Raw genomic sequence first — 23,590 nt, 5'->3', positions numbered from 1 at the left:
CTAGAGCCGGCGCTGCCATTAGCCCAGCCAAAGCCTTCGCTCTCCCTGACGAGGCCAGCGAGCGCGGCTGTGATCTGTCCAACCTTGGCTCCTGCACCAAGTTCCAGTCCCCCCACTATCAATTTGTGTGAGTCCAAGTCGGGAATGGCTCCAAACACCTTCTTTGCGAATCCCACATCGTCCCAATTGGGACCGTATACGCTTACCAGCACCACTAGCCTCCCTATCAGCGCCCCTGTCACAATCACATATTGACCCCACCCCCGATCAGCAACCGCCTTCTCCATCTGGAACCATATCCTTTTGCTGACCATTACCGCTACCCCTCGATCACTTCCATCAAATCCAGAGTGAAACACCTGACTAACCCAGCCCTTTTTAAGTCTCACCTGGTCCTTCACCCTCAAGTGAGTCTCCTGCAGCATTGCTACATTGGCCTTCAAACTTTTAAGATGCGCAAGAATCCTTGACCTCTTGACTGGACTTCCCAACCCCTTCATGTTCCACGTGACTATTCTAACTGGGGGTCTCTCACCCACTCCCCCCCCCCCCCCTTCTTATCCATCATCATCATACCACCGGGCCCTGCCCGAGAGCCTGACCCACCCCTGTCTATTATTAACATCGAACCTCCTCCCGCCTCCCAGAATCCCCCCACCTCCCCTCGAAAAAAATCTCACCCAATATTGATCCTCTCTTCCCCCCACCTTGCTCACCTCGTAGGCCCATCAAAACCTGCCAACCAGGCTCCAATATCCCCATTCCTCCTCTCACCTCCATTCACTAGCCGACTTTAGGTAGCAAGCGCAGGTGCCCCCCCCCCCCCCCCCACAAGGCACACGGTCCCCTCCCACCCAGTCCCAGAAAGAAAAATAACCTAACCCATACAATTCAATAAAATAACATATAACCGTTGCAAGAAAAAAAAAGAACAAAAATGCCAATGAAACCAAACAAAACTTAACTCTATAACAATGTGAAATCAAGTCCGTTGCAGTACAGATCAATGAAAAGAAAGTTATAACATTTATACATTTTCCAACTCCCCAATCACAGACCACGATCTCTTTTCCAGCTCCATTCCTCACGTCTGTCCCAATTCTTCTGCCTTCACGAACGCCTCAGCCACATCCACTATTTCGAACTAAAACTCTTGTGTTGTGCTTCACCCTCAGCTTTGTCGGGTATACCATACCAAATCGCACTCCCTTGTTGTACAGTGCTGCCTTCACTAGGCCGAACGCCGCTCGTCTTTTTGCCAACTCCACCGTCAAGTCCTGGTAAATCTGAACTCTAGCACCATCGCACTGCACCTCGTGCTTCTGCTTCGCCCAGCTTAACACCTACTCCTTCACGTGGTATTTATAGAATCAGATAATTACTGCTCTTGGCAGCTCATTTACTTTGGGTTTCGGCCTAAACGACCGATGAGCTCGGTCCAGTTCATACCGGGAGGGGTCTTCACCCTCCCCCATCAACTCCGCCAGCATCTTAGCAAAGTATTCTGTTGGGCACGAGCCCTCTGTCCCTTTGTGCCGCCTCGAGCGGTTCTTCAAGTCCTCGAGCTTTACTCGGAGTCCTCTGTTGACCTCCACCATCCTCCGCAGCTCGTCCCCCATCGAGGTGACCTCGTTGCTGTGCTGCGACATGGCCTCCTCCACTTCCTTCATTTTTTCACCCTGTTCTCTCACCTCAGCCATATCGTTGCCACAGCTACCCTCACCGGGGAGATTGCCTCCTCCACCAATGATTTCAGTGCAACTGCCATCTCCTTCCTCAATGCCTCCATGTACCTCGCAAACTGCTTCTCCAGCTCCACAGCCATCATCTCGGTCACCTGTTCCACCGTAAGTAGTGCAGCCCCACCATGCGGTCCGGCATCCGCCATCTTGTCAGCGCTTTTACTTGTCCTCTCATTTGACGCCCAACCTGTGTTTCCTCCCTTCTTCACAGCTGTTTATGGCATCTTTTAGAAATTCATCATTTTTTCTTTTCTTTCTTCAGTCTTAAAATAAATAAATAATAAATTTTTAAAAAGCAAAAAAACAATTTTTAAATCAAAATTCAAAAAATCTCTTCCCCCAGGTCCGGACTTCAAACTTCCCAAACATCCATTTTCAGCGGGAGCCACCCAATGTGCTCTGCTCCCCCTCTACATCTCGTCCTGGATTCGGGCCTTGCCGCTCACTTTGGGCTCGATGCTCCCTGCTCCTCCATCCACCGGACACTCCCCCGGGGCTCCTCACCGGCTCCAAAGCGGCCCAACCCGGCACCCGGCCCTTAGGCCCCAAAGGCCGAAGAAATTTAATTCCAAAAAAAACAACGGAGAAACCCCAGAAAAAGATCAGGTTATCTTGGACCGGCGGGAGCCTCTTCTCAACCCGGCCGCTCCACTCGCAAACACCACCGGAAGTCCATCATACGCCATCCTGACTTGGAACAACACTTTATTTCCTTCTCTGTCCCGGAGTCAAGATCCTGGAACTCCTTACATAACAGCACTGTTTTTTTTTAAATTTAGAGTACCCAAATCATTTCTTTCAATTAAGGGGCAATTTGGCGTGGCCAATCCATCTACATTTTTGGGTTGTGGGGGCGAAGCCCATGCAAACTTGGGTAGAATGTGCAAACTTCAGTGACCCAGAGCCGGGATCGAACCTGGGACCGTGGCGCCATGAGGCAGCAGTGCTAACCACTGCGCCACCGTGCTGCACACATAACAGCACTGTTGAGTGTAGTTGCACCACTTGGATTGCAGCAGTTCAACAAGATGGTTCACCACCATCTACTCAAGGGCAATTAGGGATGGGCAATAAATGCTGTCTTTACCAGTGATGTACACAGCCCAAGAAATAATTTTGAAAAATCAATTCTTCCCATCATCCTACTCCACTCAGGAAACAAACAAATCCAGATGGATGAAAGACAAAAAGTGAAATGAATATAGAGATAGATTTTACAAATGAGGATAACAGAACAAAGAGTTACTCACTTGGAGCAGTGATTGGAGTATTTGGTCCAGAAGTAGCACATCCTGTTGACTTCTTTATTTCTATGTGAACCACAAGCTGTTTCTTATATTGAGCGAATGACCACACAACCAGTGTATTAGTTCAAAAGACAGTTTATTAACAAACACACTTGATTCACGTGGCTACGCACAAAACTAAACCTAATCACTAAGATGACCTTTACTTTACTTCGGGGTGACTGGCTCTGTGCAGGAGATAAGGCCTTTATCTGTGTCCATGTGGGTCGGTTGGAAGTCTTCAGGTTCGTCTCAGCTGGGCTCGTCCTTCAGGGAGCGATCGCGGGTCCTTGAACTTGGCTGGTTGATAAGCTGCAATTGGTCGCACACAGGCCGGTTCAGAAGCGGCCGATCCTTAGTGCGTAGGGCTTCTTCTCCTTCTCTTTCGTGCCCTTTGGGCGGTCCTAACTCCAGATCCAATGGATCGATAGGGTTTTGATCACCCTCATTGATCCTGGCCAATTAAGGGGCAGATACCTCGGTGGCTGGGCGGGTTCTAGCTGTCATTGTCCCAGGCACGGAGCCTTTCTAAATACTGTTGTAGTGCCTTGATTCGAACTCTATTGGCCTGGGGGAAATGGTGACTGACTTTTAATGCGTGCAAGTTTTAGAACATAGAACATTACAGCACAGTATGGGCCCTTCGGCCCTCGATGTTGCGCCGACCTGTGAAACCATCTGAAGCCTATCTGACCTACACTATTCCATTTTCATCCATATGTCTATCCAGTGACCACTTAAATGCCCTTAAAGTTGGCGAGTCTACTGTTGCAGGCAGGGCGTTCCACACCCCTACTACTCTCTGAGTAAAGAAACTGCCTCTGACATCTGTCCTATATCTACCACCCCTCAATTTAAAGCTATGTCCCCTCGTGTTGGTCATCACCATCTGAGGAAAAAGACTCTCACTGTCCACCCTATCTAACCCTCTGACTATCTTTTATGACTCTATTAAGTCACCTCTCAGCCTTCTCCTCTCTAACGAAAACAACCTCAAGTCCCTGCGCCTTTCCTCGTAAGACCATCCCTCCATACCAGGCAATATCCTAGTAAATCTCCTCTGAACCCTTTCCAAAGCTTCCACATCCTTCCTATAATGTGGTGACCAGAACTGCACGCAGTACTCCAGGAGCCGCCGCACCAGAGTTATGTACAGCTGCAGCATGACTTTGTGGCTCCGAAACTCAATCCCCCTACTGATAAAGGCTAGCACACCATATGCCTTCTTAACAGCCCTATTAACCTGGGTGGCAACTTTCAGGGATTTATGTACCTGGATGCCGAGATCTCTCTGTTCATCTACACTACCAAGAATCTTGCCATAAGCCCAGTACTCTGCATTCCTGTTACTCCTTCCAAAGTGAACCACCTCACACTTTTCCGCATTAAACTCCATCTTCCACCTCTCAGCCCAGCTCTGCAGCTTATCTATGTCCCTCTGTATCCTATAACATCCTTCAACACTCTCCACAACTCCACCGACCTTCGTGTCATCTGCAAATTTACTAACCCATCCTTCTACACCCTCTTCCAGGTCATTTATAAAAATGACAAACAGCAGTGGCCCCAAAACAGATCCTTGCGGTACACCACTAGTAACTGAACTCCAGGATGAACATTTGCCATCAACCACCGCCCTCTGTCTTCTTTCAGCTAGCCAATTACTGATCCAAACTGCTAAATCACCTTCAATCCCATACTTCCTTATTTTCTGTAATAGCCTACCATGGGGAACCTTATCAAACGCCTTACTGAAATCCATATACACCACATCAACCGCTTTACCCTCATCCACCTGTTTGGTCACCTTCTCAAAAAACTCAATAAGGTTTGTGAGGCATGACCTACCCTTCACAAAACCTGTTGACTATCGCTAATCAACTTGTTCTTTTCAAGATGATTATAAACCCTATCTCTTATAACCTTTTCCAACATTTTACCCACAACCGAAGTAAGGCTCACAGGTCTATAATTACCAGGGTTGTCTCTACTCCCCTTCTTGAACAAGGGGGCAATATTTGCTATCCTCCAGTCTTCCGGCACTATTCCTGTCGACAAAGACGACATAAAGATCAAGGACAAAGGTTCCGCAATCTCCTCCCTGGCTTCCCAGAGAATCCTAGGATAAATCCTATCTGGCCCAGGGGACTTATCTATTTTGACATTTTCCAAAATTGATAACACCTCCTCCTTTTGAACCTCAATTCCATTTAGCCTGGTCGACTGAACCCGAGTATTCTCCTCGACAACATTGTCTTTCTCCAGTGTAAACACTGATGAGAAATATCCATTTAACGCTTCCCCTATCTCCTCTGATTCCACACACAACTTTCCACTACTATCCTTGATTGGCCCTAATTTTACTCTAGTCATTCTTTTGTTCCTGATATACCTATAGAAAGCCTTAGGATTTTCCTTGATCCTATCCGCCAACGACTTTTCGTGTCCTCTCCTCGCTCTTCTTAACTCTCCCTTTAGGTCCTTCCTGGCTAACTTGTAACTCTCAAGTGCCCTAACTGAGCCTTCATGTCTCATCCTAACATAAGCCTTCTTCTTCCTCTTGACAAGTGCTTCAACTTCCTTAGTAAACCACGGTTCCCTTGCTCGACAACTTCCTCCCTGCCTGACAGGTACATACTTATCAAGGACACGCAGTAGCTGTTCCTTGAAAAAGCTCCACATTTCGATTATACCCATCCCCTGCAGTTTCCTTCCCCATCCTATACATCCTAAATCTTGCCGAATAGCATCATAATTGCCTTTCCCCCAGCTATAATTCTTGCCTTGCGGTATATACCTATCCCTGCCCATTGCTAAAGTAAACATAACCGAGTTGTGATCACTATCACCAAAGTGCTCACCTACATCTAAATCTAACACCTGGCCGGGTTCATTACCCAGTACCAAATCCAATGTAGCCTCGCCCCTTGTTGGCCTGTCTACATACTGTGTCAGAAAACCCTCCTGCACACACTGCACAAAAACTGACCCATCTATAGTACTCGAACTATAGTATTTCCAGTCAATATTTGGAAAGTTAAAGTCCCCCATAACAACTACCCTGTTACTCTCGCTCCTGTCGAGAATCACCTTTGCAATCCTTTCCTCTACATCTCTGGAACTATTCGGAGGTCTATAGACAACTCCCAACAGGGTGACCTCTCCTCTCCTGTTCCTAACCTCGGCCCATACTACCTCAGTAGACGAGTCCTCAAACGTCCTTTCTACCGCCGTAATACTTTCCTTGATTAACAATGCCACACCCCCCCCTCTTTTACCATCTTGTCTGTTCTTACAGAAACATCTAAATCCTGGAACCTGCAACAACCATTCCTGTCCCTGCTCTACCCATGTCTCCGAAATCACCACAACATCGAGATCCCAGGTACCAACCCATGCTGCAAGCTCACCCACCTTATTCCGGATGCACCTGGCGTTGAAGTAGACACACTTCAAACCAGTGTCTTGCTTGCCGGTGCCCTCTTTCGAACTTTTAACCCTATCCCTGACCTCACTACTCTCAACATCCTGTACACTGGGACTACAATTTAGGTTCCCATCCCCCTGCTGAATTAGTTTAAACCCCCCCGAAGAGCACTAGCAAATCCCCCCCCCCCCCAGGATATTGGTACCCCTCTGGTTCAGGTGAAGACCATCCTGTTTGTAGAGGTCCCACCTACCCCATAATGAGCCCCAATTATCCAGGAAACCAAAACCCTCCCTCCTGCACCATCCCTGTAGCCACGTGTTCAACTCCTCTCTCTTCTTATTTCTCACTTCGCTAGCACGTGGCATGGGTAACAATACACAGAGACTGTGTACTAGTCTGTGTCCAAGTTGACCATAATTCCCATGGTCCTTTGCAGGTGTCCATTTTAGATGGCTACAATCTACTAATCCAGAATCAGGCAAGCTACAAAACAGGGTCATTAATTTCCGTGCCTGGAAACTTTGCACGTCCACTATGCCAATGTCTACACTGGGAACTCTCATTGGCAAAATATATCTGCTGTTTAGTATAAACTAAACTGATGATTAATCCACAGTACGACACAAGTAAACAGTGTTCGCCAAGAGCAACCTTATCCAGGGAAAACTAAGATCAGTTTTGCGGCTTTAGCTCAATATCTTAAGCACACAGAGATAGCATTATTTTGAAAGAATTGGTTGGGTCTACATACTGAACTCGGAAACAATAATTGATTCAAAGGCCCTGAAATTCATCCAATTCGCACTGAAGGCTTATATTTACAAATTAGAAACAGAGACTCAGTCAATTTGTGTTGGCATATCAGAGAGCCCTGGTTACGCAATAGCATTTTCCCACATAAATGTTGTCCAAACATATATGTTCCACAACATTGAGCATTTTCTTTCTCATTTAACAGCTTTTATCATTTGTCCAAAGTAAGCCTATCGCTGCAGGAAATTTGGGTTGTTTCTAAGTAACTAACAATGGCAGATGTGTACAAGATGGAAATGTGTCATTTGCACTGCAAATAATTCAGAGATCTGTGAAGGGAACCATTCAGGTGAAATTGCCTCGGGTTTTCTATTATATGAGCAAGCAAGATCTTCCAATTAGTCCTCCCGGAAACTTTGTCTGTTTCAGGATAACATTATCCAAAATGTTAACATTTTGGTGGGGAAGTAGGTCCTAGATAATTGGATAAAAGCATATGACAATTTATAAAGTGCGCTAAGTAGGTCTAGGGGAAAAATAAAATCAGCCATGAGTACTGAAAATATGTCAATGTGTCTACTGTGACAAATTATTTAGTCATCCTTTATCACCTGGCTGGTAATGTTTCCAAAGACCAACGTGCAAAATATAGGGCACAATTTAATGGCCTTGCCACACCCAACTTGGTAACGCGACGAGGCTGTTGAATCTCACAAGAGACCTCTCGCGAGATTCACGATACTCAAACGTCTTGTGAGTTGTAACAAAATCTCGTGAGGCGTCGCGATGGACGAGATCCAGATGAACATATTTAAGTGAGCCATTAAGCTCATTTATATAGGTCTGTGCCGTATTCTCCCAGGGCGGGAAACTAGCGGCCTCTCCATGGGAGACCTCGCCATGGCACCGTTTAGCACTGGTTTCCACAAACGTGCACCAGGCACAATGGCGCCTGGGGGGGGTGGTATCCTGTTTCCTAGGCCATTAGAGACGCCTGGGTAGTCAGGCTCTGGGAAGGATGGTACCCTCGCACTTCTGCCGAGATCTGGGCAGCTGGGCAGTAGCACCCTGGCACTGTCAGGGTGTCTGGGGCACTGCCAGGGTACCAGGCTGGCAGTGCCAAGGTGCCCAGGTTACCTGTGCTAGGGATCGGGCTCAGGGGTGCCTTACCCTTAAGAGGTGGGGTGGGGTTCGAGGATCCTGCAAGAGGTATATTGGGTGCAGTGGGAGAGGGGGGTGGGACGTCCAGAGACCACAGTGGAGTGGCTGAGGGGGGGGGGGGGGGGGGGGGGAGGGGGGGGGGTGGAGGGGGGGGGGTTGAAAGATCGGGGCGGCATTTTAAAATGGCATCCTGTCCCACAAATTCTCTTCCTGCGCTGACGAGCTGAGTTTGTCAGTGCAGATAATGATGTCAGCGGCCTAATTGGGGCTTTCCTTGCTGAGGCCAAAAAAATGGCAAAGTTCCGTTAAATAGCAGGCGCCAAGAAACACCCCACTAAACGTGCCAAAACCAAAACTCTGGTTTCATGTTTCTGCCCGCTAAATTGGGCCCATGTAAATGCATTATGTAATTTTATTCATCTAACAATCCATTCCAAGAAAACTAAATTAATTCAAATTCTCCCACTAAGCATGCAAATACATTCATCTGCAATTCTTCCAGCACTTTAGCAAGGATACTAATCTACTTTTTTAAAGGAATCAGGTACACACCTGGTAAATTACAGGTTAGTTATCCAATACAGTGAAGGCTTACTAGAATGGTTCCTAGATAGGCAGATTGTCCTATGGTGAAAGGCAAAGTAAAATAGACCTAGATACTTTCTGGAGTTCAGCAGAATGAGACATTGAAACATGCAGGATTCTGGAAGAGTTCAACAGGTAAGACACCAAAAGGATGGCCCAGATCTTCCAATTGAAGCGGCAGTGAACTCTGAAATTTTGCACTCAGAGGCTGTCCCAATGAGCACGTTAATTACACATAAAATGTAAACTTCTGATGGACAGAGATGCACTGCCTGGAGCCCTTTGTGGATGCCTTCAACACTGACCCCACCATTGTAAACTTGGGCTAGGTGATAAACTTGCTCAGAACTTTACTCCAGGATGCTCATGCTGTTAATCACAGGCATATAACCTGGGTTGTAACTTGACAGAAGTCATATGGGAAGGCTTCAATGTTTTTAAAAGTAAATTTGCTGAACAATTCAACCCCTAAGGCCTCAGTGCAACAAGCTAAGGTCAGTCCTTTATCGTGGTCAGCAGCGAGCAAATGTTTGGTCTCTCACAGAATTAGCTGGTTGGGAAGTGGGGTTGAAGCAGGTCAGTCAGGATAGTATTGAATGGCAGAGCAGACTCACTGTATGGTATACTCTTGCTCCTCCTTCTTATGCTATTTTCTAGTTTACTTAAGATTTCCAAAAGGTTTTCAAAGCTTCCTCATTCACAACCAATAGGAAGGTTAAAACTCGTGAATTATATGACAAATTGGAAGGATTAGGAATTGGTTTAACAGCAGAGCTAAGAAAATGGAGATTACACACTGTCCCCCAAAAAACAGTAATCATGTAGCACAGAGACTTGTTTTGCAGTGCCTGTTTGCCCCTTCATTTGTGAATACTATGGAAAAGGTTAGGAAATACTAGTAGTAGTGATGTTGAATGTACCAATGTAGTCATTTTGCCAGTCAAGAAATAAAAGACTAATGGACGGAATCTTACCGGCTTTGTCATTTTCTGATGTTGTGTCTAAATGCTGTTGGTTGGCCACATAGCATCCTGATCTTATGTCTCCAATTGAGGATGGTGGACAGGTTCTGCATAGGGCCCAAAAGCTCTGAACGGGTGGTGGGACCACCAGGAAAGGCACTCATTGAAGTCTTCTGAGAATGTAACAATAAGCAATGGCCAGGGATGGCAGGCCATCACTGCCGAGAGGGCAGTCCTCCGCAGGCTGACCTAGGCCCTGGCCTTCTCATCCTAGTGACTCCAAGTTGGGTGGGGATTGAGAGGGGTGTTGATGGCTTAACGCATCGACAGAAGGCCATCTCTAGGACTGCAGCCACAGTGGAAACAGCTGTCTGACTTTGGGAAGATCCCTGAGGCATCAGAAACCTGACCCCAATTGGTCCCTTCATTGGCCCAAATGGTTACTCGCTGCTTCTTGCTTTTCAAAATGCCAGCCGGCATTTATTTTCAGTAAATTTCCCCTTCATCAGACATTTTCTCTGAGATTGTTTTGATTCATCTTGCCACAATGGTTAGAACTGCTACCTCATAGCACCAGGGACCCGGGTTCAATCCTGGTCCCGGATGACTGTGCGGAGTTTGCATTCTCCCCGTGTCGGTGTGGGGTTCCTCCCACAGTCCAAAGATGTGTGATTTAACAGGATTGGCCATGCTAAATTGCCCCTTAGTGTCCAGGGATGTGTTTGTCAGATTGCAGGGTTACAGGATAGCATGGGATGAAGGTATGGTTTTTTTTTGGGGGGGGGGGTGTTGGTAGATCTGGGTAGAGTTCTCTTTGGGGGGGGGGGTCGGTGCAGACTCGATGGGCCAAATGGCCACCTTCTGCACTTGTCGTATGAGAAACGTTTGAGGACTCAGGGTCTGTACTCATTGGGAGTTTAGAAGGATGAGAGGGGATCTTATTGAAACTTACAGGATACTGCGAGGCCTGGATAGAGTGCACATGGAGAGGATGTTTCCACTTATAGGAAAAACTAGAAGCAGAGGACACCATCTCAGACTAAAGGGACGATCCTTTAAGAGGGATGAGGAGGGATTTCTTCAGCCAGAGGGTGGTGAATCTGTGAAATACTTTGCCTCAGAAGGCTGTGGAGGCCAAATCACTGAGTGTCTTTAAGACAGAGATAGATAGGTTCTTGATTAATAAGGGGATCAGGGATTATAGGGAGAAGGCAGGAGAATGGGGATGAGAAAATATCAGCCATGATTGAATGGCAGAGCAGACTCGATGGGCTGAGTGGCCTAATTCTACTCTTATGTAGGGATTCTATGATTTATAGCTTCCAATATAATATAAAACGGAATAGAATGCATTATAACAGTGACCTTGCCAATAGGTGTTTTTTTACTATCAGTGCACTGAACCCAGCAAGCCCCAATTAGAAAAGAAACAAGGTACAATAAGACCAAAATACTGCAGAGGCTCGAAATCGGAAATACTTAGGACATCGACCTTACTCTGCTTCTCATTGTGGCAATGAGTATCTTCAGCCTCTTCTGTTTTTATTGTGCAAAATATAAGGGCCATTTACGTAGATTGTTTTTGATAATTAGAATATTGATTTAGGGTTGGATAAAGCTCCGATTTTCGCTAGTAGGTTTAGCAATGGAAGTACTGAAGTCACCTGGAAAATGAAAACGAGACAATTCTTCTTGTGGCATATACAAACAGAAGCAGAACAAAAGTGAGCAGCAATATAACTATCCCACGCGTGAATCTCCAATCTGTATAAAGCGAGAAAGCCTCGGAAAAACAGCTATGCTAGAGTCTACTTTTATGAAATCGGGTTCTTTGCTAGCACACAACCAGAAGGGTATGGCCGAAACCAGCAGCTCAAAACTGTGGAGGAAAAAAACCCCATAGAAATATCTGATGGCCTCGTATTACAAAGAGGTGCCAATATTAGATACACACAAATACACTTTTTCACCCTCATGTAAATTCTTAACGACTAACCAAGGTTTCCATACATCTAACCCATTTAAAATTAGGCAGTCGAAGTTCCCTGTCCCCTCCCCCCTGTTTCTCTATTTTTACATGCAAAGTAAACTTCTCCCTTCCCGTTATGATTTCATTTTTGCTTATTTTTCAGTCTCAACATGTCACTGAGTTTGTATCAAATCCAGCCTTCCCTGGTTGGGTTGAAGTACAGAGCTTGTCCCGAGCAGCCAATGGTTTGTGTGAAACTGCCTCATCCACTTCTGTCCAATTTCTCTGCATTCCCACATTCACTTGGCAAACTGGTGTAAAGAGCTGACCACACTGGCGCTTTACATGCGCACAGCCAGCTGTTTACCAAAACACGAAATCTGGAACAAAGGTTACTGAGCGCAAAGGGAGACTGGTGGGTGTATGTTGAAAGACGTGCTGGAATAACAAGCGCATGAAAATTCTCATTTCAATGTCAGCTCATTTTTGCACTAGAATGGGCTGCTTCATACTGGTCACGATTGACCTGCCTCATCACCCAGTGGCCATTCAGTGTTAACCCAATACGACGTTGATGCTTGCCAAACTGTGCCTGAGCAGTAGGCCACCTTACAAAATATGTACATTAATGAATCAAATGCGCAATCTTTCAAAATTAAGTTTGAGGTTTCAAACTGTCGATAAGATGAATGCCCTCGCGGCCTGAGACAACTACAGAACTTTAAAAGGGCTTTACATGTATTCCAACCGTTCTGCAAAGCAGATTTGCTGCACATATTCTCAAGTGGTGGTGACAATCTGTTACCTGAATGTTGTGTTCTAGTTTACTCCTGAAGAAATTTGTCGTCCCCCCCCCCCAAATAAAACTGTCTATTTTATCAGAATTGATAAGATTCAGGAGGGAAAAGAATCAACACATTTCTGAATGCTGGATTTTGCATTCTAACTCTTGCCTTGTTTACACTTGTTCACCTGGCATTTCTGTAAATTCAATTGGCCGTTCCTCCTGTAATCTCTCCTTCTACCCCAATGGTATCTTTGTCCTTTCCACAGATCATTTCAACAGATCTTTATTTGGAAGTTTCTGCTCTGTTCCAACTAACTATTTAAACCTTAATTGCCAGTCATGCAGTGTTGTATTTCACTTGCATCTCTCAACTGTTTTATGATACCCATTAAATACCAGTTGAATAATACTAAGTTCCGGCCCCGGGTCACTGTGTGGTTTGCACATTCTCCCCATGTCTGCGTGGGTTTCACCCCCACAACCCAAAATGTGCAAGTTAGGTGGATTGGCGACTTTTTGAGGTCCACCAACAAAACAGAAAGAAAAACAAACTGAGGAACGAAGCAAAAAAAGGCTGCTTCTGTTAGGGGCCACTGCCCGAACATAACAAAGATCAACAGAAACTTAAGGTGGATTGGTCATGCTAAATTGCCCCTTAATTGGAAAAATAATTGGGTACTCGAAATTTATTTTTTTTAAATAATACCAAGTTCTCCAGTTGGCATTCCGTTTCATTAGATTCTCTTCTTCATTCAAACAGGGATAGGAGACAAATGGCCACCTAACGAGTAAACACCCATAATCAGACTTACCCCTGCTACTTTAGTACAATTCAGAGTTACGTCTGTGATTGATTTGGCATAGGGCGAGTTGAAACAGTATTTAACACCATTGCTCTACACAACCTTTCCAAGTTCAGACTAATCAACCATAGAAGGTATCCCAAGTCCCATCCTGCGTTGGCAAAACACCATTCCCAGCAAGTAACTGGATAACAATCAGGATTTTAAAAAAACTTGGATAATTTTCCCCTCATTAATTCAGTGATGTATGGAACTTTGAAAGCACCTGGAATGCTGCTTATTTACTGGTATTTTTCTTGATAAATTATACAGCTACAGTTAAATGATGGCACCCTGCGTTAACAATTTTCTTTCCAACTCCTCATTGTTTACCAGCCAAGTGGTTTAATGATACAAGCTATTTCCAAGCCTCTGCTTATTTTTTCCCTAACTCACAATTAATCAATTTATGGGAATAAACTATCATCCAAATATTCATTCCAGGCAATGTGTGGTATAAACATTACGATGCTGCTAGTGAGGTACAAACATTAACATGCAGTGTGGAAAAAACATGAACACGACAGCTTCATGCACAAGGTAGAAGCAAATTACTGTGGATTCTGGAATCTGAAATAAAAACAGAAAATGCGGGACAATCTCAGCAGGTCTGACAGTATCTCTGAAGAAAGAGAACTAATGTTGAGTTTGGATGACTCAGACAAAGCTTCATACATAACACTACATTGAACACCAGCACTATGGAACCGTACCACCATAGTATTATTGCTTAAATATGATAAATCGGTAACTCAGATATAATTTTTGCACTGAGGTGAAACAGGACCTGATAAGTTAGTTCATACAATGACAGGATGACTAGTATTTCCACAATTGAGACAGTATTGGGGAAATGCTTCAACAAGGACTTATCCCCAATTGAAATGGGAATCATAGAATGCCTACAGATCAGAAGGAGGCCATTGGATCTGCACTGACCCTCCGAAAGAGCACCTTACCTAGTCCCACTCCCCCACCCTAACCATTGGACACCAAGGGACAATTTAGCATGACCAATCTATCTAGCCTGCACATCTTTGATCTGTGGGCAGAAACCCACACAGGCACAGGGAGAACGTGCAAACTCCACAGTCACCCAAGGTCAGAACAAACCCAGGTCCCTGGCACTGTGCCACCCTAATTGCATAGAAACAGGGTGACTTTAAAAATTGCACTATTCTAAAGACAAAACGGCAGGCTAGCCAAAACAAACGCAACATTCACAAACTAAAAAATTAAGATACTGGGCTTACGAAAATACAAGTTGTCTTAATATAACCCTAGTTTTAATTTCCAACAGAATCAATTCTGTTTACCAATAGAAGATTTTGCACCAAGCAGGAAATGTGTTTAAGCTACTCAGCCCACAGTAAAATAATTCCACTATATTAAAAAAAACCATGTGGTATTTCTGTTGTTCAGCAATACCATGTACAACTACACATCATTTAGAATATGGATTTTTGACAAAATTTAAACCGAAATGTGCTATGAGCATGTTCTCAACTCACTAATCACAGAATAGCTTCATATTAGTTGGCAAAAGATTGCTTTTGACGGCTTATCATGTCTCCAAAGCTTCATAAGGAATTGAGCATACTTTGTTATGTGGGTAAATACAGAATTATGCACACAGATCCTACCAACATCAGTGGCCAGTTAATTTGTTTGTAATTGCATTGAGATGTTTGGCAGGAGACTCCATGCCCACCCTCAAATACTGTCAACATCTGACCGCACAGGCAGATAGGGGTTTCAGTTTGTCACAACCAAACAATTTCAAACAATGCAGCACTCAGTGGGTTGACTTCAACATCGATGCCATCACATTCAAAATGAGCCATTGAACTGGAATTGTGTGCTGCAGGGTGTCCGACAGGTGCCCCTGATGCGCATTCGATTGAGGTTGCCCTGGCTGCTGCATAGGCAAGCTCAGGATGGTCAGGAGGAGTGTCCCAGGACAGCAGTGACCTTCTGATTTGTTACACTCTAGTCTCACAAAGCTGATTTTAAACTTACCTTTGGGCATTTTCAATTCCAGTGCCTGCCTATGGATTTGATCAGAACCTGCACATTCCAACCAATTCAACTGAAAATGGCAATTGGGCTCTTGTTTAAGGGCTGCTGCCTGAAGCAGATCCTTCAGATAGGAAATAGCAGACCCTCTGAACAGGAGACTGTCAAATAGTTAACACTTCATTCAGGAGACACTGTTAATGCCAGGCAGAGTATGACAAAAGTCAAGCCAATCCACCTATCCTGCACATCTTTGGACTGTGGGAGGTAACCGAGAACCTGGAGGAAACCTACAGACATGGGGAGAATGTGCAGACTCCGTACAGACAGTGACCCAGCAGGGAATCGAACCTGGGACCCTGGTGCTGTGAAGCCACAGTGCTACCGTGCTGCCCAATCCACTTGTGCTACCATGCTGAACATGGAGAACAAGGATGAGAACTTTAAAGTCTGGCAACGACTGGGGTGACATGGATAGAGTTTTGGATAGTTTCAAGTTTAGTGTAGAATGTGGGAGACCAGCCAAGAGTGTGCTGAAGTAGCTAAACTTAGAGGTAACCAAGTTACAATTTCAGTAGATGAGCTGATACAAGGGCAATGTTGAAATTGGTGGTCTTAGTGATGGTGTGAATACATGTTCAGATACTCAGCTTGGGATCAAATATGACATCAAATGTTACAAAGTTATCAAGAAACCAAAACCATTGCAAGTGATACTTTTGATACAATTAATAAGGCAAAAGCAGTTCCACCCAGCTGGATGATAGAAAGACATTGGAGGTGGATGGCGTGGTTAACCATGTCAAAGGCTTCCAACCAGAAGAGGCAAAGTTTACCTTTGTCACAGACATAGACTGTCATTTGTGACTTAGCCATTTCAATACTGTTGTGCGGGGGGTGGCAGTTTTTGTACTGAAAATGTAATGTGGCTTTTACTAATTTATTCAACATTTGACAGTGGTCAAAAAGTAAAAGAACAAAGAAAATTACAGCACAGGAACAGGCCCTTCGACCCTCCCAGCCTGCGCCGATCCAGATCCTTTATCTAAACTTGTCTCCTATTTTCCAAGGTCTACTTCCCTCTGTTCCCGCCCATTCATATACCTGTCTAGTGCTTCTTAAATGATGCTATCGTGCCCATCTCTACCGGTAAAGAGTTCCAGGCACCCACCACCCTCTGCGTGGCAGCACGGTAGCATGGTGGTTAGCATAAATGCTTTACAGCTCCAGAGTCCCAGGTTCGATTCCCGGCTGGGTCACTGTCTGTGCGGAGTCTGCACGTCCTCCCCGTGTGTGCGTGGGTTGCCTCCGGGTGCTCCGGTTTCCTCCCACAGTCCAAAGATGTGCGGGTTAGGTGGATTGGCTATGCTAAATTGCCCGTAGTGTCCTAAAAAAGTAAGGTTAAGGGGGGGGTTGTTGGGTTACAGGTATAGGGTGGCTACGTGGGTTTGGGACATCGAGGGCCGAAGGGCCTGTTCTGTGCTGTTCTATGTTCTATCTCCCTTAAACTTTCCCCCTCACTTTGAAATCGTGACCCCTTGTAACTGACACCCCCACTCTTGGGGAAAGCTTGTTGCTATCCACCATGTCCATACCTCTCATAATTTTGTAGACCTCAATCAGGTCCCCTCTCAACCTCTGTCTTTCCAACGAAAACAATCCTAATCTACTCAACCTTTCTTCATAGCTAGCACCCTCCATACCAAGTAACATCCTGGTGAACCTCCTCTGCACCCTCTCAAGGCATCCACATCCTTCTGGTAATGTGGCGACCAGAACTGCACGCAGTATTCAAAATGTGGCCGAACCAAAGTCCTATACAACTGTAACATGACCTGCCAACTCTTGTACTCAATACCCCGTCCGATGAAGGCAAGCATGCTGTATGCCTTCTTGACCACTCTATCAACCTGCGTTGCCACCTTCAGGGTACAATGGACCTGAACTCCCAGATCTCTCTGCACATCAATTTTCCCCAAGACCCTTCCATTGACCATATAGTCCACTCTTGAATTTGACCTTCCAAAATGCATCACCTCGCATTTGCCTGGATTGAACTCCATCTGCCATTTCTCGGCCATCAATCTATATTTTGTTGTATTCTGACAGTCCTCCTCACTATCTGCAACTCCACCAATCTTAGTATCATCTGCAAACCTGCTAATCAGACCACCTATACCTTCCTCCAGGTCATTTATGTAGATCACAAACAACAGTGGTCCGAGCACGGATTCCTGTGGAACACCACTAGTCACCCTTCTCCATTTTGAGACACTCCCTTCCTCCACTACACTGTCTCCTGTTGCCCAGCCAGTTCTTTATCCATCTAGCTAGTACACCCTGAACCCCATACGACTTCACTTTTTCCATCAACCTGCCATGGGAAACCTTATCAAACGCCTTACTAAAGTCCATGTATACGACATCTACAGCCCTTCCCTCATCAATTAACTTTATCACTTCCTCAAAGAATTCTATTAGGTTTGTAAGACATGACCTTCCCTGCACAAAACCATGCTGCCCATCACTGATAAGTCTATTTTCTTCCAGATGTGAATAGATCCTATCCCTCAGGATCTTCTCCAACAGTTTGCCTACCACTGACGTCAAGCTCACAGGTCTATAATTCCCTGGATTATCCCTGCTACCCTTCTTAAACAAAGGGACAACATTAGCAATTCTCCAGTCCTCCGGGACCTCACCCGTGCTCAAGGATGCTGCAAAGATATCTGTTAAGGCCCCAGCTATTTCGACCCACACTTCCCTCAGTAACCTGGGATAGATCCCATCCGGTCCTGGGGACTTGTCCACCTTAATGTCTTTTAGAACACCCAAAACTTCCCCCTACCGTATGACAACTTGACCGAGTATTTAAACATCCATCCCTAGCCTCAACATCCGTCTTGTCCCTCTCTTTTGTGAATACCGATGCAAAGTACTCATTAAGAATCTCACCCATTTCCTCTGAGTCCACGCATAAATTTCCTCTTTTGTCTTTAAGTAGGCCAATCCTTTCTCTAGTTACCCTCTTGCTCCTTGCATACGAATAAAATGCTTTGGGATTTTCCTTAACCCCGTTAGCCAAAGATATTTCATGACCCCTTTTAGCCCTCTTTATTGCGCGTTTGAGATTCATCCTACTTTCCCGATATTCCTCCAAAGCTTCATCAATTTTGAGTTGCCTCGATCCTATGTATGCTTCCTTTTTCATCTTAGCTAGTCTCACAATTTCACCCGTCATCCATGGTTCCCTAATCTTGCCATTTCTATCTTTCATTTTCAAAGGACCATGTCTGTCCTGCACCCTAATCAACCTTTCCTTAAAAGACTTCCTTAAAAGACTTCCACATTTCAAATGTGGATTTACCCTTAAACAGCTGCTCCCAATCCACATTCCCTAGCTCCTGCCGAATTTTGTTATACTCTGCCTTTCCCCAATTTAGCACCCTTCCTTTCGGACCCCTCCTGTCCTTGTCCATGAGTATTCTAAAACTTACGGAATTGTGATCGCTATTCCCAAAGTAATCACCGACTGAAACATCAACCACCTGGCCGGGATCATTCCCAATACCAGGTCCAGTATGGCCCCTTCCTGGTCCAGAAACCTCACTGTGAAACAACCAAAATATTTAGCCCTAATATACATTGCCACAGAATATTATGCTGCATGTTCCTGCAGCTAAGTGTTGCTGATGGCGGTCAAAAATTCTCAAGCCTCCTCCAAGTGGCTTCTGGTACTCCTCACACTAACTTTATTCTTTTACTTTTATTTAACTTTCATCTAACTTTACGTTTTCTTTAAAAAGAAACCAGTCATAAGAGTTGCCATATTGTTGAGAAACTTACTGAGTGTTCTATAATCTTGTCAAGCCTTATGAGGTATGGTACAGGCATGGAGGGCCAAAGGGCCCATTCCTGTGCTGTATTGTTCTTTAGCAAGCAACTCAGTTCATCTAGAATTTGTTGATTGTTTGGCAGCAAAAGAAAAAAGTGAACTTAAAAACAGATAGGCTGCTTAAGTATTTCATTTATTAGATGTTCAAAGAATGCCAAATGGACATACAACAATCCCCCAATGATTAAAAACAAGGGTTAACTTATTAAAAAAGCATGACTAGAAACTAAAGCAACCTTTATTTTAAAGATTAATATTTTGGAACGCCTGAAATTCCTAACGTCGTCTTCAGAAGCCAAATCATTAAGATGAAGGTTTGCTGGGCTCACTGGCATGTCGTTTCCTCGCCATCTCTTGAGGCAGGACACAGTTTATCTTGCCACTGGAAAAAAATATTGCAGTATTTCTGTTATATACATGTAACATACTGTAACAAATTGATTAGCATTTCTTATTCTTTATTAGACAGTTTATACTTGGCTTATTAACCATGTTCCATTATCATTTGTTTCTAGTGCCACAAGCTTGCTAAACTGGTTTTATCTATTTTAACTATGACCAAGTCCAATGTGTTATGGTTGTATGGTATGGATGTATACCTACTTTCTCACATAATATTTACTTTCAAAAATCACTATGAAGTTACCTTGGGAGGTGAAGCCAAACAACAAAGTTCTATTCTCGATCACACTGTGCAGATATACCTTACCTCGCAGAGGACTCTGACAGGGTTGTCATTACCGGATGGTTCTGAGTTTTCCCAAAGAAAAAACTGATCCACCATTGGCCCGCTGTAGACTTTGGTAATCCTGCAAATACAAATGGACAACCAATTGTACCTGCCATGTTCTTGATTTAGACCAAACAAAATTATGTCCATAAAAGAACAGGCTTTGTTGAAAGCTATGCCCAAGTTTGATTAATGACAGTGCACTAGTTACAAGTGCAAATATTTTATAGACTTGACAGCTGGTAGCAATAATACATGCCACATACAAGTTTAGACAAGTTTGCTTCCATGGCACAAGCTCAAGTCAAATGAGCATTGACCAGGTCTCAGGAGTAAATTTTTGGATATGCAGGCTTATAATTCATGCAGCACAATTTAACACAAATGCCCCAGGACCATCTTCCGTTACTAGATAACATTTAACCACTCATGTCCTTCAGTGAGAAACAGGAGATGCAAGTCTATGTATCAATCCAACATAACTACACCTTGACTTCAAGCTCATTATAAATACCCATTCTAAAATGTAGCATGCTCCAAATAGACTCCTGCTCCCAGGAGCACAGCCAGATTTGCTAAAATACATTAGAGCATAAAGTTAACTAGTCCAATGCTCCAATAAATTTTAATTTCCAACTTTCATTTACAATTATAAATACAAAATTACTAGAATGTACTACTAAAAACCCAAATCACAACGCACAGCAAGGTTACATTTTCTAAAGTCTGATTAATATATGACCACTTTGCCCAATAAAAGCAGCTTGCACTATTGGTAGCCTTATTAAATGTGCATTATTGCAAATGGTTTCATGGAATGAGGTTGTCACTAGGACAAGAGCACATACACATCAAGTATTTATACAAAATCCTCTTACCTGGATGGTGTGGAATCACTTCTCCAACGTGCTCAGAGCTACCGCATGAACTATTACTGGAAGCAGAACCAAGGCGCCCTGGAATTTAAAATTTGTGCAAATCTGCATTAGTTGTTCCTGCACAATGCTTCTGTAATTCAATTCCCCAACCTGCAACAGGTCGATTCAATTCCCCAACCTGCAACAGGTCGATTCAATTCCCCAACCTGCAACAGGTCGATTCAATTCCCCAACCTGCAACAGGTCGATTCAATTCCCCAACCAGCAACGAACATGTTTTTCAACAAACATGTATTCCTTCCTGGGGCAACACCACCCTTAAAAAGTGTCCATGAATATAAAACACTCAATCAGAAAATTATAAAGTCTGATCAACAGGTCAGAGCTTAGGCACTTCAGGATTTCCACAGCCATGGACCTTCTTGAGCGGTTAAGGGGCCTTTTGACAGCCATTATTTCAGTAGAGTTTTCAACTCAAGGGGTGACATTCCAGAAATATTAGTCTGTTCTCTTTCCAGTCAGACCTGCTGAGGTGTTCCAGCATTTTCCATTTGTTTCAGATTCCAGCATCTACAGTCACTTGTTTTAATCATTAAAAAGAATTAAAATGGTGTACATACTTGGAAAAATTACCCCCTTGTTAAAACAGAAGAAATTTCAATGGGGAGACTAAACACTCAGAAATCCCTTTACCCTAAACAAGAGGTCTTAATGATTAAAACGCAATTTAGAAAATAGTTCAGCAAGAACATGCTAGTCAAAAATATCCCCTTGAACCCCAGTTTCAAACACATGCCCTTGTGTATGGTTGCGATTTATATCTAGCTGCCAAAGCAAAAAATTGTTAACATGAAAAGCATTTTCTCATTGCTGTTTATAGAACAGAATAACCTCAAATTTTATTGCAAGCAAGTTGTTATTCAGGTTTACAGCTGCTTCTGTTGGAAACTAGCCCAAGTTGCAAGCCAGCCAATCATCTAATCAGTAATTCAATAGTAGTTCTTCAAATCTTAAAAAAAAGCTAATTTTCCAGTAGAATTGCTTACTCCTGTAATAGTCATGGGTTGCTGCAAGGGAGCCAGTTGAAGGAATGGATGCCATTGCAATTTTTCAAACTACTATCTGGATGTCAACCCTGAAATAACAACAGAAAACAAAGTATATTTAGGTGGATAGATTAGCAGTCTAACAGGACAGTCAACAGGTTTAAGAAGCCCACAGCCTGAATTGGTCACATACCAGAACATATTGTAGGTCACCTTTATTAATAAAGAATTTTCTAAAGGAAAATAAAATCTGACCTTCATAACAGTAAGCATTTTCCAGTCACAGGTTTTGTCTTTTACATAAGAGTTCAAAAGCTTCATAATATTCAGCATAACTATGACAAGTGGCCTAGACAAATTTTGTACCAAATATGGAGATGTTTGTACACTGAAAGGAGTTTAAATTAAAATCTGTAAGACAGTTTTCACCCAGGTTATATTTGCACACTCTTTCTCTTCAACCCATTATACCTGAATAGTTGCCTTAAAATAGCAGGCTTGCTTAACAGTTAAATGTTACAACATGTCAAGGAACCAAAGTATCCATAATTAAAACTCAATTATTCAGTAATAAGTCAGCTGCAACAAGGTTTATTCAGAAAATCGAGGAAGAAAAAACTGGCACTGAGGATTAGTCACAGTAAAAAAGTTAACATACACTCAGGTGGGGCAAGGGCATGAAAAAAGTTTATTTTTAAAAAACCCTCAAACTACTGATCAAGAAATCACCTCAAATTCAGCTGCAGATTTTAGCACAAGAGCCTGCAAGTTAACAGATTCTTGGCCCAAGTTGCACTCCCATGAACCCTGGAGACTGTCCAGCATAATTCAAGAGTATAAAATTACTAGAAAGAGTGACACCTACTTTCAGTCGAGTTACTGTTAAATTAACGGTGCCCGTGGTCGCCAAAAGTTTTTGAACTGTCCCAAATTAGTGTGTAGAATGGTTATAACACAAGGATGCACATCAAGAGAGTGGCACATTAGGGGAACAGCTGTCAACCTGCCCAAGGCTGAAAAATAAAATTAAAAGTTGCTGAGTGGGTGGGCGCGAGGGGGGAGGCAACTCACTCCAAACAGTGGAACGAGCGGTCGCACCCTACAGCCCTCTCTGCTGGCCCGAAGGCCTGACAGGAGGGGCCCCAAAGGGTTCGGGTACCGTTAGCCGCCGACCGAGGGTCCTCCAGCCCCGGCCCAGACCCTCTCGCCATCACCACCCCACCGCCGCCGCCACACATACCTTTCAACACCAAAGAGGAACCCAAGCGTGATGACTGAAGAAAGTAAACGCTAGGTCACAGGGCCCATTTGAAGCAAGCGAATCGGTACAAAACACTGTTGAGAAGCCCCCTTCCCCAAGACAAACACCAACCGCTCCGGAGAAGATTCACCTGGCGCCTGTCGCCCCGCCCGCATTTATATAGAGTCGGCTGACCCCGCCCTGGCGCGTCGGACAAACGGCCAGCCTGACACTCGGCCAATAGGCGATGGCCGCCGGTGGCTCCTCC

The 23,590-nt window shown here is 44.3% G+C and overlaps 1 protein-coding gene across 1 annotated transcript; it reads right to left on the bottom strand.

Moving 5' to 3' along the window:
• Positions 1-19,542: 19,542 nt before the first annotated feature.
• On the bottom strand, positions 19,543-23,542 carry LOC119969569 (pancreatic progenitor cell differentiation and proliferation factor-like). The gene is made up of 5 exons (XM_038803352.1): positions 23,323-23,542; positions 22,083-22,171; positions 21,037-21,114; positions 20,138-20,237; positions 19,543-19,810 (listed from the first exon to the last, which is right to left on the bottom strand). The coding sequence occupies exons 2-5, from the start codon at positions 22,135-22,137 to the stop codon at positions 19,732-19,734; spliced, it is 312 nt and encodes a 103-aa protein (XP_038659280.1). The 5' UTR covers positions 22,138-22,171; positions 23,323-23,542; the 3' UTR covers positions 19,543-19,731.
• Positions 23,543-23,590: the final 48 nt, after the last annotated feature.

This window comes from Scyliorhinus canicula, chromosome 7, assembly GCF_902713615.1.
Source record: "Scyliorhinus canicula chromosome 7, sScyCan1.1, whole genome shotgun sequence".
Classification (NCBI taxonomy): domain Eukaryota; kingdom Metazoa; phylum Chordata; class Chondrichthyes; order Carcharhiniformes; family Scyliorhinidae; genus Scyliorhinus; species Scyliorhinus canicula.
Note: the sequence above shows the minus strand (reverse complement) of the source record. Positions and strands in the feature narration are given on the sequence as shown.